Source organism: Cyprinus carpio, chromosome B10 (genome assembly GCF_018340385.1).
Source record: "Cyprinus carpio isolate SPL01 chromosome B10, ASM1834038v1, whole genome shotgun sequence".
Classification (NCBI taxonomy): domain Eukaryota; kingdom Metazoa; phylum Chordata; class Actinopteri; order Cypriniformes; family Cyprinidae; genus Cyprinus; species Cyprinus carpio.
Genome location: NC_056606.1, coordinates 20,510,031 through 20,528,606, shown reverse-complemented (window position 1 = coordinate 20,528,606; position 18,576 = coordinate 20,510,031). Strand labels below are relative to the sequence as shown.

Genomic DNA, 18,576 nt, shown 5'->3' with positions numbered 1-18,576 from the left:
CTACTGGACTGGCGTTGGTTTGTTCATGTACATTGTGTTCACCAGTTTAAGAGTTATTTTTGTAGTATTTATGTAGTATTCACAGTTTTATTTCATATTTTTAATAAGATATTTTTAGTTTCTTTTTTGTAATTTTATTTAACATTTTATTATATATTATATATTACTATTTATTTTTAATTTATTTTTTATTTATTTCCAGTTAGTGATTTTAGTGTTGCCCTGGTAACATTTGTCATTTTTGTTTCATTTAGGGGTTTCATCTAATATTTATACTTTATTTTATTTCAGCTCTATTTAAATCAAGAATATTGTAATGATTTGGCTGAGTGATAACCCTATAGTCAACATAAAAATCAAACCTATTTATGTTCTTAAAGTAAATGATAAAACCATTTGTCCTTAGTCTTTTTAAAGATAAAAAGAAAGCTTTACTTCTGAAATAACATTCCTTGATTAATGTCCAGACTTTGGGTGAACACATTAATATTAACTATAGCTCTTCAGTCATTGTTTTCAGCTGGTGTTTGTCTAATGTCTTGCCAATAGTTAATGCAGTACTTCATTGCAATTTAATGTCAGCTGCTAATGTAATAATAGAAGTTACTGTTACTGCAATAAAACCAAATAACTGATTTTGGGTTACATTCTTGTTTTTGAAAGTGAAATAGACCTTCAGCCACTAAAGCCATTCCACTGTACATTATTTATTTTAAGTGAAATATCTTTTTTATTGTTAATATGCCACATAATATACTGTTCAAACATTTGGTGTCAGTAAGTCTCTTCTCAAAAATACAGTAAAAACAGTAATATTGTGAAATACTGGTACCATTTAAAATAATTGTTTTCTATTTTAATATATTTTTAAATGTTATTTATTTCTGTGATGCAAAGCTGAATTTTCAGCATCATTACTCCGGTCTTCAGTGTCACATGATCCTTCAGAAATCATTTTAATATGCTGATTTGCTGATGAAGAAATATTTATTATTATTATTATCAGTGTTGAAAACAGTTGTGCTGCTTAATATAATGTGGAAACTGATGCACTTTTGTTCAGGATTCTTCAAAAGAATAGCATCTAAATAAAACAGACATCTGTAACATTGTCACTTTTGCTCAAATTAATATCCTTGCTGAATAAAAGTGTATTACAAAAAGATATTACTAACCTCAAACTTTTGAGTGTTAAGTAAAAGTAAAACTTTACTGCATGAACTTACATAACCTAAAAAGTGAGTCAGTGCGTGGTAAGACATGTTGTAACGGTGACGTAGAAATTGCAGTGTGACAATATATAATTTACCTACATTGCAGCATCTCCAGCCACACAGATGCCTGCGGCCCATTTGGTGAACGTCACCGTAATGACAGTCATTCTCACAGGAGCCCACTGGAATGTAAGTCACCCTTTTTAAAGACTACAGGGGATACCAGGTACGAATACGCTCCGTGTCCCAGCTGACCCTTAGAAAGTGACCCCGCCGCACCCGTGGAATTAGACAGACAGGGTGGCACTGCAGACCGGGACACAATGCCACGCTAAGGTCTCTGCCAGATCAGGCCCGGATTATTTGAAATGCACTGAGCTCCTGCTGTGATCACATGAGCATTCATTGGTCACGAAGAGTCGGCGCTGTCTCTAAGCATTAAATGTGGGCCAAATTTAGACACGCAACTGGATGGTCCGTCATTATTCTGATTTAGGTCAGGGTGGGTGGGGTCATATGACATCAAAAGAGCAAAAAGCCATAATATTCAAATGTCAGGCTTAGGTTTTTCTCTGGATGAATAAAATGCAAATATGTCTTGTTGGTAAGACTTTATGGTGGTGCATATTTTTTTCTAAATTAAACTAATTTGTCCTGTTCAAGATTAATAATGCTTTTTACTTATGATTACATTGATGATTCAAATGTAATTATTCATTTAGCAGACACTTTTATCCAAGCTAATTTGATGGTACAGCTCACAGGAAAACAAGCTGATTTTTTTTTTTAGGTTAACTAATAGTGAGATTATTATTAAGTGTTATTCATTTATATACTATTATTATTATTTTTTTTTTAATATTTTGTTATTTTATATTTGTATTTAATTTGATATCTTCTGTTATTAGCTTATGTCTATACAGTTTTTTATTTTCTAAGTTATAGTTTTTAGATTATTTAGTTTTAGTTACTTTATGCAAGAAATGTTGTTGCTGCCAGGCAACTAGCTGAAAATATATTTATTTCAATTAACCAGCTGAAATGTAATGATTTAATGTTTTATTTAAAGTAATTATTCATTTTTTTTTTTTTTTAGTTGGCAGCTAGCTAAAATAAGATTTTTGTTTTTGTTTATACTTAATTGTATTCAATATTTCAAGTTATGAAAATTCAGTTATTATTTTGTTGTATATGTAAACATCTGTTATATGAAATAGCTTATTCAGGACAGTATAAAAATAATATGCAATTTTCATTAATCCCCTTATTTTGTTTCAATTATTAACATTTTGCACACTCTGCAAGGGGTTATGTAAACTTATGAGCACAACTGTATGTGTGGTTATACATAGATCAGTTAATATTTATTTTATTTCAAGTAAGGATTTTTTAAATGCTTTTTTGTTTGTTTGTTTGTTTGTTTGTTAATGACAGTAAACCTGCTGCACACAATGCTTTCGACATCGCATTGAGGTGAAGTCCTCGGAGAGCAGCTCTTTACAGTTTGACTGTAAATGAACTGCTGCCTTTGGAAACCAGCTCGAGCTCCCCGGTGAGAAGTGAACGCACGAGCAGATGAGAGGACAGCGTAAAGAGGAGGAGGGAGGGGGCGTTACGTGATGGGGATTCTGCGTTCGCAGGAAGAAACGCTGATCCCAGCGTGCTGCTGGGCTGGCAGGCTATATTTAGCCGGTGTTGCCATGTGCCCGGAATGTGAGACATATATTCTGCAGCGTGCGCATGTGAGCGTGCAAACGGCCGGGGGGAGGAGGAGGGCGCGTGCACAAATATTACACACTTCTCAGATCATTTTAAATAAACGCCTCATATAGAAGCAGTCATATTGGTCAATCCTTTGAAAATATGAATATGAAAAAGAAAAAAAATTGCATGTTTGCACTTGTTTTTTATGCAACCGGCGGCTCAGACAGCACAGAATGACCTGAAACATCTTTTATGATACTCTGTCTTTTTTTTTTTAATACTCTGTCTTTTGTACGCTTGGGCTCGGCTTGTGCAATTCAATGCAGTTTCTGTGTGAAATAGGAATCGGGTTGTTTCTCCAGATACTTACAATGGAGGGCGGTGTGTGGGAGGAATCCTTTTACATCTGGGATAAACACCCGTTTGGCATGTGATTAAAATTTTTGCTCATGAAACCACAGAACCTTTTGATGCAGTCATCTGAGCTGTAAATACTAGTTGACTATTGACATTTTTAATATGTAATACGATTGCCTTTTGAAGGAACAGCTCACCCAAAAATCAACATTTTCGGAAAATGTACTCACCTCGGGTCATCCAAGATCTAGATGAGTTTGTTTCTTCATCAGAACATATTTGGAGAAATGTAGTAGGCTATTACGTCACTTGCTCACCAATGGATGCTCTGCAGTGAATGGGTGCCATCAGAATGAGAGTCCAAACAGCTGATAAAAACATCATGATAATCCACACCACTCCAGTCCATCATCTCATGGAGAAACAGACCCATTAAGGTGTTTAAACTTCAAACTATTGCTTCTGGACAAAATAAGAGTCCTCTATCTATAATATTGCTTTCTGCAGTGAAAAAGTTTTCTCGTCTGAATCAGGAGAGAAATATGCACAGATCACCATTAACAAGTGAAAATAGTTCATGTTGGTTGATTTTAATGTGAGGGGACGACAGTGGATGGATTTTATTTTTCCACTGGAGGAAGTGTTATTATGGATATAAGGCTATAGTTTTTTTGGCCAGAAATGATGGTTTAAAGTTCAAACGCATTTGATTTGATTTGATTTGAAGTCAATCATGTATCTGTTCAGGGATATGCGCAAAAACTGGGACAAACCTTTGCTGCAAAGAACCCAGCAAATGCCATCTGGTGGCTCCTCTCATAAAAAGCAGTAGCTGCTGTACACAGTGATTATATCAGAAGGCAATACATTCACATGTGTTCATGTAACACTGCTCCATATTTATATTCGTTTACATCCAAGGTTCTTCAAAGATGTCCTAACATAGTACATGTCTAAAATCACCCCCAACAACTTGGTAATAGCATAGTACGTTTTTGTTAGTATCTTACATGTTGGATATCATTATTTTCAGTGTTTAATTGACCCAATGATGATATAATCAGTAAGCCATCATGGCAACCCATCAAAAAAGTTGAACCAATTTCAACTTAATTTTTTAAGTCTAGTGACAATGAAAATACATGCTAAAAGAAAATACTGTTAAAACGTTGTTTATTTAAATTTTTATCATGAACAAGTATTGCCTTAAGCCTACAAATGACATGCCAAAATATATAAAGAAATAAGTTGACATTTGATGTGCTCTTTTTGAAAGACTTATAAATCGGTCACATCATGGTTTGCTTTAATTAGTCTGATATCAAGAGTTTAAAGATCACTGAGATTTTGGTCACATTATGAACCAAGAGGAAAACTGTAACAGACAACATAAACACTTAATATCCAACACTGAGGACGCTTATGTTTTTATGTAATACAATCAACTATCTGTATGCAGTGAAATGTTCGACCGCATGGAGGCGCTCATGTCTTATTTTCTGTGTCTAGACCAGAGAAAGTACAGCAGAAGGCGCTGTGACCTGATATATAAAACTAAAAATTATAACAAAGCTTAGTTTTTAAATTTAGCGTGTTTTTTCTCTCTCCATGTTTCAGAGTAAATTGTCAAAGTTTATTTTGTCTTGTTTAATAAATGTTCAAAATATCTCATTGTTAATTGTCTTTATTTCTACATATAAAGTAGCTATTTTTGGGGTGCATAAATTCAGCTAAAACATGATTAAAAAAAAAAGTTCAAAGTTCAAGAGCCATTGAAAAGTAACATTTTACTTAAGATTATCAATAAAGTGACGTCAGTGCTTCAAGCATAAATGAACTGCATTTATGTGTAGGATGAATGTAAATTATCTATTAACTATAATTAATTCATTAGTGTTCTGCTAATTGCATTATTTTGGTGTCTCCATTTAGTGCCTTTAAATGTATAAATGCATCTTATTTAAGCTGATAAGAGATTGCTTTTTCTTTTTGTGCAGTGACTTATTTTTTAGTGCACTTTAATATTCTGTTGTCACTTTATATAATAATCTTAATAGTAATCTTTTAATAATAATAATCTTGTAATCAACTACACAACACCAAGTAACATCCATATCATAGGTTTATTTTAATATAAGATAAAAAAATCAGTACAGTGTAAAATAAGTTAGATTTAAAAATAATTAAAAATAAATATTAATAATATTTAATAATTTAAAAATTAAATTAAGCACATAGGCAAATGTTCACACTCAAATGTTCCCAACACAAACCTTACACATAATTGTGAAAAAAAAAAAACCCAGACAGATACATAAACTCATACAGGTTTGTAACATGTTTGAATAAATCCAGATTATAAACTGTACATTGTACATACTGGAAATGCGTTTATGGATCAGATCTGATTCTTAACTCAGGATTTATTGTTAATCTTCAAGTGTGAAGTCTGTAGTTCGGTCAGTTGGCACCTGGGACATTTCCACCCTCTTCCAGTCATCAAAAGCTGTGCTAATAAACCATCCAGGATATTTAACAGATTCAAAAGTGTTGTAATCCGTGCCCGTCTCTCTTTTGAAGAAGAGGAGGCTGTCGTACCCGTTCGGGTCACCGGCTGTGATGGTGTTCAGAGGGCCACTGACCTCCTAAAAAATAAAAAAGGGCTTTAAATCCTCATTTTATAATGTGGAAAACATTTCTTGGGGAAGGTTAATGTGTTTGTGGTGCACGAACCTTCAAGAGCAGGACGGGAGGAGAACCACCAGACTGGGTACAAGCAATGTAGAGGTTGCTGTTGGAGATCCCCAGGCACACAGGCTGGCCGTTATTTTGTGGGTCACTCGATACGTACGGCGACATGCTGAATTGAACTAAAGGGAGCAGAAAATGTGTAGAGGGTAACGTCAAGAGGACATTTCTGAAGTCATGCATTTACATGTGAAAGCTTGTGTTGAAGAGTTACCTTTGTATTGAATGTTTCCTGCACTCAGCGTCACAGCCTTCAAATGAAGATCTTCGTTGGTTGGTTTGTTGCTCTGCACCAGAGTCTTTTTGTACTTATCGCAAACGGTGCACAGCAGGGTCCGGCTGGTCTTACAGTAAGTCTGTGTCGCATTAAGCGGCTTCACTAAACGCTCTGAAAAATAAAAGATGCAAATGCTTAAAAGAGAGTGGTAGTCAAATTTACTTTTTCAAGTCATTAATATACTATCTAATATTATAGAGGTTTGACCAACCGGCTTGAATTAAATAAAATCTTGTGTCAAATTGATTCAAATGACATTCACCCAATCAGAACACATTAAAATCAGGTAATGTTAGTAAATCTAAAACCTTGTGCTGTGCTGAAAATCCTTTTCCTAAATCTGAGCTTATGCACCCCAGTTGTTAGGTGAAAAAAAGCATTCTGTAATCTTTCCTCATGCTATATTATAATCAATATTAGATTCAAAAGTTTGTTTTTTTTCAATTTCTTCAGATATGAAGCTTAAATGTAAACAAGCTTCTTCGAAGATGCATTAAAAAAATATATTGTTTTGGATGTGCATCCATGAAATATGCTGTTAAAACTGACATAAAGTCACAAAATATGAAGAACCAGGTTAACCGGTATTTTTTTTGTCAACTCAAGAATCCATCTGGATCAAACTGAATAGCTACATAATTTAATGGTTAAGGTGGTCGTCAGTATGGTTTAACCATCTTGACCAACTATCTATCAATCCACCTGAAGCTAGTTTAAGCTGCTTAAAAGTTTGCTAACGGTACCTTCGATCACATTCTCCAAGATGAAGTTGAGCAGTGCATCTTCACAAAACTTGCCAGAAGACATTTTTTTGATGTGCTTCAACTTTTCCACAGCGATGACGATGTTCACCACCTTCCTCATGCTGTGAGGATGCGGCGACAGTTCCAGTTTGATGTCTTTATGCATGTCACATTGGCACATCTGGAGAAAAAAAAACAATGAGCGATGTTTTAGAAGACTTAATATTAATCAGATATTAATCCACGAGCATATTTAACAGCAACTCACCATGCATAGTTGATCTGGGCAGTCCGGTTCATCAAAGCCAGCACTGTCAGGGTAAATTAGGTCTGTCTCCAGTGCACTGTTTAAGAAATTAACAAAATGTATCATTAAAGGAGTTTTAGGCAAACTAATCCAAAGCAAAGCAAAGCTAATTAAAAATAAAGAAATGCATCATTTACAGATTTTATTTTAAATGCATCATCTAGACAAGAGCTATTTGATAATGCATTAATATATAAAAAAAATATATAAATATATAAAAAAAACCAAAAAAAAAAAAAAAAACAAGCTATACTTACTCCGAAGGCAAAATATAGCGTCCATGGAGCGCCATCGTTCTGAAATAAAGCATAAAACTAAACAGTGAGAAAATGACAACAATCATCATCAAAAAAAAACTACCAACAAACAACAACCTAAGAAATAAGAAAACAGTACGCCACATACCAGTCGTTTAGTTGAGTTGCTGTCTGGAGTGACTGAGTTGGTTAAATCGTTGCTTCTCTTGTGAGAGTCTTCGTTGAATGTGTTTGTGAGGGTGGAAGTAAGCTTTATATCTACCCTAAGATCCTCCTCCATCTCTGTAAGTGGGAATTTCCGCTTTACAAGAAGTTTGTAAGTTTCGACATAGTTTCGATAAGAATCAGGATTTTATAATTGCATGTGTTCCTTTGAAGTGTAAACAAACGTGCATACTTTCCTTTGTTACATGGCTGTCACAACATATAACTAAAAATCCAATTAAACAAAAAGGAGGTTGTGCGCGAGCTCGCATGCACTCGCCATCACATGATGCTCATTTTGTTGTCCGGATCTAATCATTTTTTGAAAAATGCATTTAAATACATAAAATAATTTAGAGACAACCATTTAATGATTATGATTCTGCATACACTAAATTAAGAGTCAGTTTGAAATGTTTTGACTGTCATAAAGTATCAGATATTATAAAAGGAAAGTATACAGATATAGGAAAAGGATAAAAAGTTTCTTTAAAAGTTATAATTCTTAAAAAGCAAAGCAAAGAAGCATTTGTTTTTAATGAGAAGTTATTAAAAGGCGTTTGTTTGTGCAAGTAGCAACAAGAAAACCATAAAATATATTTTTATAACTAATATATATATATATATATAAATTCAAGTATATATATATATATATATATATATATATATATATATATATAAATTTTAATGCGCATGACATCATTTTAATATTTAGCATGAGGCATCCCAGTAACATAAAAATAGTTTAGTAGAAATTAACTGTGATCATTTTTTGTGAATATTTCTCAGTATCTTGACTACTAAAAATTTATAAGGCTTGTCATAATGCAAATTATGCCATTAAACAGCTTATTTCAGGCTTTTCAGCAAATAAATTACAAAAAAATTAAAAAAAACAAAAAAGTAAAAATAAAAACATGAAGTTTTGTTCTGCAAAAGCAAAAATCATAATTGCGCAGTTGGTTTTTTGTGGTCATTTTTTTGTGGTTTCCGTCTGCCTTTGCAATAATATGATGCAATTCACAAAAATCATCCTAATTTTCAACAGTTTTGAACTACATATGAGACTAATGTAAGATAAAATTTAAACTGAAATCTGGAACTGAAAACATTACAGTTACTCATATATAACCCATGTTACAACTAGCCCCGGTCTCCACTGGCACCAGTCCATAGCTAAATGTACACACAGATTATACACTCATCTTTGAGATTTACTTGTACTTGAAAGAAATTTAAGACAGTTTCTTACCTACAACGTTGTCTTGTTGAGTCTCAGTCCTCCATGCAGTGTTGCTGTTTGTGCTGTGAGGAGCAGGTGCATACAGTAACTCACTCCAGACTGATCTTGAGACATGATCCCTGAAAAGGCAGTGACTCAATCAAGCCCCACTGCAAGGACCAGATAACAGCCCATAATATTAGATTCAGGGGTCAAACAGCAGGGGCTGCAAGAAGTGTTCACATGAGATGACGGTTATTAAAGAAATGAGTCATTACTGTGTTATTCTTATTCAGTGGAGTGCAAAATTATGTTTCAAGTCGAATACATTGTAAAATTATACCATTTTCGTAACAATTCGAGTGAAAAGTTGAATGAATGTCACAAAATTCTGACTTTAATGTCACAAAAACTTAGAAAATAGTCTTTGTTTACAATTTTTCAAAAACCTACAGCAATTTATTTATTTTTAGGTTTAAATAATATTCGTTCAAGTGAAGGCATTCAGCACATGAACATTTCTTGTTCATGAGATTTACAAACAACTCACGCATGCGCTGTGGTCTGTGCACAATCCGCACAGATCCAAAAATCGAGCCGAACAGAGCATGGGGACATTTGTTAATTTGAAATTATTTTAAAGGTGCAGAATGTAGCTAAGAGGTTGAAATGGGTACTGCAGTCCAAATTCAAATGACATTTTCAACGAAAACTCAGGATCTTCCCAATTTAACATCACAAAGGGCTTTAGATTACACTGACCAAATCTGGAATTGATCTGATTTAATCTCTAGAAGGAGTTCGCTAAAATACAATGCCTGAAAATGGCAAAAACTAATTCTAAATAACTGACTTCCTGTTGGGTTTCGAACTTCGTAGCAGTGGGACTATTTTGTAGGTATTGGTGTGTTACATGTGTCGAATTTCATACATGTTTGTGAAACATAGCTCAAGGGGTACTTCGTTAAAATTGTATAGGTGGCGCTATTGAGCCATTTTGTCACACCCACTTTTGAAACCCATATCAGATGTAAATTTTCACCAAAAAAATGTAATGAGTTTTCGAGCATGTTTAAATCCTCAAAAATGCAATTCATTTTTGAGAAGAAGATAAAGAAGAAACTGGGCAATTCCAATATGGTCCTCGCATCACTGGTGCTTGGGCCCTAAATGTTGGAGAGAGTTGTTTCTCACGCTCCCTCACTCACGCTGGTTGCCAGATTGAGAAAACACAACAGGAACAAGCACAGTTTACAATGGAAGGCGATTTATCCACGTGTTAATATGTCTCTGGTCACAGAAGTTTTCAGATGGATGCTGAGGGTTTTTAGGTCGGATAAAATCTGCGATCTCTAAGCGGGTTCATTTGCAAGCTTCCATGGATGCAGTACGCTATGATTTTTTGCCAACTGTCAGCCTGGCGTGCCATAGTACTACTGAATTTTACAGTGTGTGGAATCACACAGACCAAGACAAAAACACATTCCCACACAGAATGCATGTTTTAAAGTTGAATAAATGGCTGTACCATTGTTTTTTTGTTTTTTTTTTTCCAGAAAAAAATTGTATGTGAGCTTAGCATGTTTCCTAAATATCTGCAAACATTTTATGCTATTTTTATGCTTTAGATTAGAACATTCAAATATATAACATACAGCACCTTTAAAATTAGATTTTGTAGAGTCACAAAAATACAAAAAAGCACTGCCTAAATAACTAAAAAAATAACTAAATAACTATAAATAAATAAATAAATAAATACCTAATTAACACCACTGGCTCTGCACCCCTTTACCTAAATTCATTTCTTCAGACTTATGTGCCCTCTAGAAGCTTCTGAGGTCATACATAAGGTTCTGAATGAATTAATGACCTATTCCAGTCTATGGGAGAATGTCCACAGTTGGGTTATTATCAAAATTAATTCAGTGAGGGTTGTCAGGTATTTTGTCTATAGGCAATCCCCATCCACTTACTTAAACAAATACTGGGGCTAAAATGTCGAGCAGAATTTCTGCGTTTATGAAATTTCCTCATTTAGCTTCTGCAAAATGCTGGTATAAAATATTAACCTCGGCTGCACTGCCACTTTTTGTCAGGAGAACACAAAAAAACAGCTCATATGCAGATTTACTTTTTAAAGACAATATTATTGTTTTCTCATGAAGTTTCTGATATAGGTCAAACAGACACAATCAGTCAGGATTTGCAGTTTCAGTAAGTAACAGGAAATTGTGACACAAAACATAAACAACGGTGTCCCCACCCGCAAATCCAGTTTACTTCGGACTCTCTTATCCTGTGACTCACCTGTCTTTCCCAGGTGTGTTCTACAAGGATGTGTGTAAATGGTGTTGCATCATTAGAGTTACTATCGTAAATTATATAGGCTAGTTAAATCATAGACTCAAATTTTTGTTCCGTATTGTCGTGTCCAGTATTAGAGATCTGAATGGGCAAAGGAAGAAAAAGGGATAAAATATTATAAGCTATAATATTTTATATAAATGTGAGTGTTGGAATTTAAGTCAAATAAGTCTGGATGATATAATGTTAGGGTCAGGAATATTTAATTTAATTATTTATTTTAAGAAATGAATGCTTTTACTCAGTAACAATGGATTCCATTGATCTAACAGGTCTGTAAAGATATTTATAATGTTACAAAAGTTCTCTATTTCAAATAAATGAAATGATTCCATAAATAAATATGAAGCAGAAAAAATATTTCTGTGTTGACAATAATCAGAAATGTTTCTTGAGCTCAAACTGGTATATTAGAATGATTTCTGAAGGATCATGTGACACTGAAGGCTGGAGTAAAGATGCTGAAAATTCAGCTTTGATTCACAGGAATAAATTAGCCTACATTTTAGAATATATTAAAATAGGAAACTTTGTAATAATATTTCACAATATTACTGATTTTAGTGTATTTTTGATTATATAAATGCAGCCTTGGAGGATATTTGAATGGTATTGTATGCATGTAGCCAGATGTAACCTTGTTTGTACTTCCACTTCCAAATATGGTCTTCAGTCTTTTTTTGTGATGTGACATGACTAATAAAAGGAAATTGCTCATAAATTTGTAAAAAAGTACCACAACTACTCATATGTAAATAATGTGTATTTAATGACTATATGGCTTGGCTATAATACATCTCTAAAGTAGCCTACATTAAAAATGAAAGATATTAGAAATCTAAGAAAAAAAAAAGATTCAAACTGCCAAATAATTCTGTTTATACTACGGGCAGTTGAATGCTTGAATCTGATTGGCTGATGAACGTTCTAAGGCAGGGGTATCCAACCCTGTTCCTGGAGATCTACCTTCCTGCTGACCCTGATCAAACACAACTGAAGCAACTAATTAGGATCTGAAGGAGCACTTGATAATTACAGACAGGTGTGTTTGATCAAGGTTGGAACTAAACTCTGCAGGAAGGTAGATCTCCAGGGACAGGGCTGGGCACCCCTGTTCTGATGTGTGCAATTATTTTCAAAGAAACCCACAGCGAATGTAGTTCCAGGCAGCTCTGGACCACATTACATCACTTTTTTCAGTTATTTCAAAGGTCTTACAACAGCAAAATAACCAAAACCCACAATGACACTGGCCAAACAAATAAATAATAAGCAATATGATAAAAATGACAGTTCATTTCCATGGTTTTGGCACAAAATTACGTTTTATTATGTACGGATAGCACATACTCTATTCCTCCCGCTCCAGCTCTCCCTACAGTTTGCACATACTGGTTGTTTGCACATGAAGTCACTGATGACACACAGAATGCAGCTGGAGGGCAGGAAGTGATCTTTCTCCATAGGATCCACTAGCAGAAACTAGAAATGCCTGTTTTTTGCGTTGTTTATGGATGCTCAGATTGGCCAATCTTTTATCATGTGCGAAAATGTGTTGTTCATAAGGGGGGAAAAGTCAAGAAATTGATTGAAAAACGCAGGAAAAAGTGACTTGTAAACCTGCATCTGCGGTTGGGTGGAGTGAAGCCGGATAATGCTCATGTGTGCAAATGGTTAATAATATAAGATATAATCATATCTTATATATATATCTATAATCTGAACATTTGTTTCCGATCTGGAATCCCTAAAATAAGGTCTGTGGTTCACACAGGCTCAAGATACTTTCACGTTTTTTTTAGGACATAACAGTGTAACACACCAGTAACACCCCACTCATGATTTTTTATACTGTTACGTTTCTTAAAAAAGACAGTTGCTAACAAGTTGCTAAATGGGACTACATGCACTGTCGGAGACATTAAACGTCATCACACCGTACAGTTTATCAATTTACAGTATTTTCCAGTCGTAGTATAATTTGTAATACAACTGATTGTAGAATAACCAATTAATGGTTTCCCGCATTTTATATTGTTGGTCGACGATGTTTTTTTGTTTTGCCCCGAAATGCAACACAAGTCTTCCGATGGAAGATGCTCGTTTTATCACTTTCCTACTGATGTGGAGACTGGGTTCATAATGTAAACTCATATTACGATTATTCCATGTAAACGTTCTCGGTTACTCACGTAACCTCGGTTCCCTGAGATGAGGGAACGAGACATTGCTATGGGAATTACCCTTTTTTCCAAATACTACTGAAGCCTTACTGAATCACGCCAGTGAAACTGGCCAATGGCGTTCAAAAGCGCGAAATATGAGCCCCCCCACTCTATATAAAGCAGCGCTTGTACGTCATCCATTCAGAATCTTGACTGAAGCACTTGGCATTCTAAGATCCTGAGTTAGGTGACACGGCAATAAGAGCAATGTCTCGTTCCCTCATCTCAGGGAACCGAGGTTACGTGAGTAACCGAGAGCGTTCCCTTTCAATTTGGTCACTCTACATTGCTATGAGAACATATAAAATCCCGCTGTGTCACAGCAATGGAGCCTGGCTCGACTAAGTATGTGAAGTTTCATATACGGAACCATAATGAGAGCGGCAATGATATAGCTCAGGTCAACAGGACCTAGTCAAAACCATGTAAAAGTCAAAGGGGGGCGTGGCAACTAGACCATGCCCCGTCACACCAGGGGCAGAATTAATGTAGATGAAACAAATGTGAAATGGCGGCATCTCCGGCGCCATAATATATAAATTAGTTAAAGTTTGTTTAATTTCAATGAAATTATGTGTTATGATGCAATGGCCATACCGATGCGCAAATAAGTAGAGTATGGTGGTGATCATGTCTTAAAAGACGTCATGAACAATATCATAACAATGTGATCAGCTGATAGGGACAGCATTGAACTAGAGGTACATCAATACAGGGGTGTATACGACCTAGTAGAAACCACTGAGGCAAGCAGCTCAGATCATAACTGAGGCTGAGTAGGTGCGTGCGCTGCACGCACTGACAGCACGTGAGGCAAGCGACGACACGTCTAGGTAATAAAAACTCGCAAAAGTGCTGGGAAACGACCAGCCTGCCACCGTGCAAATGTACTGAATAGATATGCCATTTGCCCAGGCCCATGAGGACGTGAGCTTGGACACAGGCAGGCCTTTTGTGCGCCCTACAAAGCATACATACAACTACCTGCTCCAAGAGCCTGAACTGTATAGGCCACTCGGTATAAATGCGCACTGCATGTACAGGGCAGAGCAAGAGTGTATTGAGTGGCTCCGGCCCGGCCAGTGTTTCTGGGTGGAAAGCAGATAGTGTTATGACCTGCGCTTTAAATGGAGTCGAAAGCACTTGAGGCACATAACCTTTCCAAGGCTTTCAGTTTCTGTCTGAACTCCCGAACTCAATACACGAGTTGTCAATTGACAGCGCCTGCAGGTCCCTAGCTTGCTTAACAGAGGACAGCACAAGCAGGAGTGCTGTCTTGAGAGAGAGCGCACGCAAGCTCGCTGATTGTATGGGCTCGAACAGGCCTTTTTTTGTCTCTTGAAGGAAGGCAAGAATTATTGGTATTGGGTAGTTGAATGAAAAGACTTCTAGTGGAAGGAGACCTAGCCTCAGACATAGTGCTCAACACGTGCTGAGGAAGTGCATCCGTTACAGGCAAGCTTTGTCGAGTGGCCAGACATGAAGAAGGCTCCATGACTCTTGATTTGGATGCTATATCGTTAACTGTGCTTGAGAGAGGAGGTCTCTCTTCAGTGGGATAGTTCATGGGGGGGGGGGGGGGGGGGGGGGGGGGGGGGGCTACCAGCATCTCCACCAGTTCTGGGAACCACGGCTGATTGGGCCATTTCGGTGCAACTAACAGAACAGATTTACTTTCCTCTCTGATTTTTCCAAAGCACGAGAGGCAGAAGTTTCACTGGAGGATCACTTTCTGCCAACTGTAAGCTAGTGCATCCACTCCCAGTGGACAGTGTGTCAGTGAATAAAACAGTGGGCAGTGAGTGTTCTCCGCTGATGCAAAGAGATACACCTCCGCCCTGGCGAATACACTCCAAATCATATGGACTTTAAAAGGGTGTAATCTCCACTCTCCGTGGATTACCCCGCCCCTCGACTGTAAATCTAAAGATAAGAAAGATAAGATAAGAAACTTATCTGTTTCTGATCACGTCCCAAAGGCTGGTCTGCTCGATGCATCTGTTGTAACAGTCTTTCTCCTGATCACTTGTCCAATAAGAACACCCCAGCAACACAAAGTCATATCGCGACAAGGGATCAGCACATCCCAGAAGTTGCGCATCACTTTGATACGCAAGGTCCCCGTGCACCATGCGCTCTGTGGCACCCGCCACTTTAGCCAGAGCTGAAGCGCTTGCATATGTAGGAGCACTAGTTTGCACACTGCCGAGGCGGCAGCCATTTGGCTGAGCGTCCTCTGAAAGCATTTCAGCAGGGGAGAGTGCCCTTACTTTAAGACTGTGAGAGAGCTGATCAGTTTTTGTGAGCGCTCCTCCGACAGACACGCTCGCATATTGATTGAATTCAGCTCCACTCCTAAAAGGGAGATGTTCTGGCTCGGTACCAGCATGCTCTTTTGCATCTTCAGTCAGCCCTAAAAGCTCTGAAGATATGCGAGGAGCCTGAGCTTAATACCACACAAGTGTGAGAGTGAGTGATGGGGGAGAGGGGAGTGAGAGGAGGAGAATTGCTCTGATAATGAGGTGAGTCTTGTATGTTTTTCGACTTTATTGCACTGCATAGTGGAACAGTCAAACACAAACATATCAATTGATCTCACCGCCCGCAACAGGCAGGGGGCGTGGTGAACACGTACAGTGGAGCGAGCAGACTTTTTTTGTGGCTCGTCTTCGCCGCTGGGTGCAAATTTCCTCCTCCAAGAGACAGCATCAGGAACGCATCTTTGATTCTTATGCCAGTGGCCTGCTGTCTCTGTCAGGGCAGGGTCTGAGGGGCAGATCCATGGCACGTCGGAGCTCTTTGAACACTTTAGGGTCCAGCCTGTCCTCATCCACACACTTGCGCAGATTGGCCTGATACACCTGGAGTATCGCCATCACATGCAGGGCTTAATATGCTTGGCCCGCCCTGGAGAAAGCCTTGTCGGCAAAGTTTGCAGTGGCGTGGCAAGTTTTAGAGGGGAGAGACGCGTTGTTCACTCTCCAGTTTGCCGCGGTTGAAGGACAGAGATGGGCAGCAACGGCTTCTTCCACAGTGGGGAGTTTAACATACCCCACTTGGTCAGTGCCATCCACAGAAGACAGTAGGGAGGATCCTGGGTGCACTTGACTGGTGAGCAGCGTGTCCTTTCGGCCGCGATCTGACTGGAGGTACTACTTGTCCAGACTGCTTCTGGCCGGCTCGGCAGGAGCTCATGAACTGCCTAGGACAGGACGCTAATGAGCTCAACATCACTATAATAGAGGTCCCCTGTGTCGCTGCTGTGGGGCACAGTGTAGTCCAGCGGGCTGTTAGACCACTCCTCTCTCGCAGATGCTGCCACCGAAATGGCATCATCCTCCTCTTCAGCCCTCCATGGCACCGAAGGACACCACATCTTGAGTGATGGGGGAGGGGCGGAGAACAGTGGTCTATTAAGCGCACTGGAAGGGGACCTGCAGCAGGGGGGTGAGGAGTGCATGGGCTCGTCACCTGACCCTGACTGATCCGCATCAGAAGCTTGTGGCACTTTCCTCCTTGGCTCGAAAGAGGCTGCATAGGAAGAGCGCGGCATGGCTTGTTGGGCAAGTCCATCACCTTGGATGATGGCCACACGGAGCTTGAGAGTCTGGAGGCTCATATCTCTGCAGTGGGGGAAGTCCGACCCCCCAAGCGCTGCTTTTGCATGGGCGCGACCCATCAGAGAGTTCAATTGGCTCTGCGCAGGAGAGGCAATCATGAATAATCCTTGTTTCCGAAGCTCTCCTATGAAAGAGTCGATATCAAGAGCATTCATGGCTCATGAGCAATACAGAGAAGATTTGAATCTTAACTACCAAAAATGGCTGGTCAGAAGTAAAAGCGTGTTTGAATCCCTGGTAATATCTATGTTTGTACCTGAAGAATTGACATCTTACAATATCCAAAAACTCGCTCGCTCTGCTGTTATTTAATAGATTAAATACACTAGAATTTTATTGAATAGTATGTGGAGACACATTTTTTTATTAAAATGTTCATATTAATCAAGGATTTATTTACTTTTAATGCACCTTATTTCGAAATGTACAGAAATACGTGCTATCATATGTCCTTTAGTTATGATTATTTCATTTATTCACTATGCTATTTATTATTAATGTCTCATTTCAGTTTTAGTTTGGCTCTAGTTTTGTATTTATTCCAGTTTATAGTGTATTTGGTATCAAAGTTGCGCTGTTGAGGCTCAATGTTTGTCTCTTTTTGTGAGAGACTTAAAAACAAATGAGCGTAACAGCACACATAGAGAAACTCAGTAGAAACACAGAGGTAAAAATTCAAAATGGTTAGTTTATTCATAACATGATATAGTTGAGTAACATACCATGACATGTGAACTATTTTGCTGAATATTCTCATGACAAAGAAAAAAAAACAACAAAAAAACAAAAACAAAAAAAAAAACATACAAAAAAAATATACAGCACGCACTACAACTGCATGATTCAGTCTATTCATTTACAGTGTGCTCTTTCACTGCATGATTCAGTCTATTAAAATACATTCAGAATTATCACAAATTCAAGACATGGGGGCAGAAAATTTATATATTTATACCACTTCATATAGTTAATAATTTTCTCCAAAAATGACCATGATTACAAATTATTTTTTTTTTTTTACAACAGTTCAATAAACTAGAAGCTAATTAAGAGACCCATATTGCCTGTTTCTGCACAATTTCAACAACATAAATAATTCCAAACAAAGCCACAGCCACTGATCTATAATAGAGATCAGTGGCCACAGGGCTGTTTTGTGTCTCTGAGCAACATGACAGTGTTTCGTTCCTGAATTTATCAAACATTTAAAGGCTTCGTTTGATGTTGCTAAAAAGAACATTATTTTGTGTATTTGGTGTAAAGCAATGTGTTAATGTGGTTTAAGGTTAAAAAAAAACACATTATTTTCCACATACTGTCCATTATTGTTT

The 18,576-nt window shown here is 37.3% G+C and overlaps 1 protein-coding gene across 2 annotated transcripts; it reads right to left on the bottom strand.

Moving 5' to 3' along the window:
• Positions 1 to 5,458: 5,458 nt before the first annotated feature.
• LOC109062994 (interleukin-1 beta) lies at positions 5,459 to 8,005 on the bottom strand. 2 transcript variants are annotated; one of them, XM_042733144.1, is made up of 7 exons: positions 7,756 to 8,005; positions 7,608 to 7,646; positions 7,312 to 7,387; positions 7,044 to 7,224; positions 6,238 to 6,411; positions 6,009 to 6,145; positions 5,459 to 5,920 (listed from the first exon to the last, which is right to left on the bottom strand). In XM_042733144.1, the coding sequence occupies exons 2-7, from the start codon at positions 7,640 to 7,642 to the stop codon at positions 5,705 to 5,707; spliced, it is 819 nt and encodes a 272-aa protein (XP_042589078.1). In that variant the 5' UTR covers positions 7,643 to 7,646; positions 7,756 to 8,005; the 3' UTR covers positions 5,459 to 5,704. The 2 variants fall into 2 exon arrangements, with proteins under 2 accessions (XP_042589078.1, XP_042589077.1); XM_042733143.1 differs by lacking the exon at positions 7,756 to 8,005 and having other exon boundaries at positions 7,608 to 7,660.
• Positions 8,006 to 18,576: the final 10,571 nt, after the last annotated feature.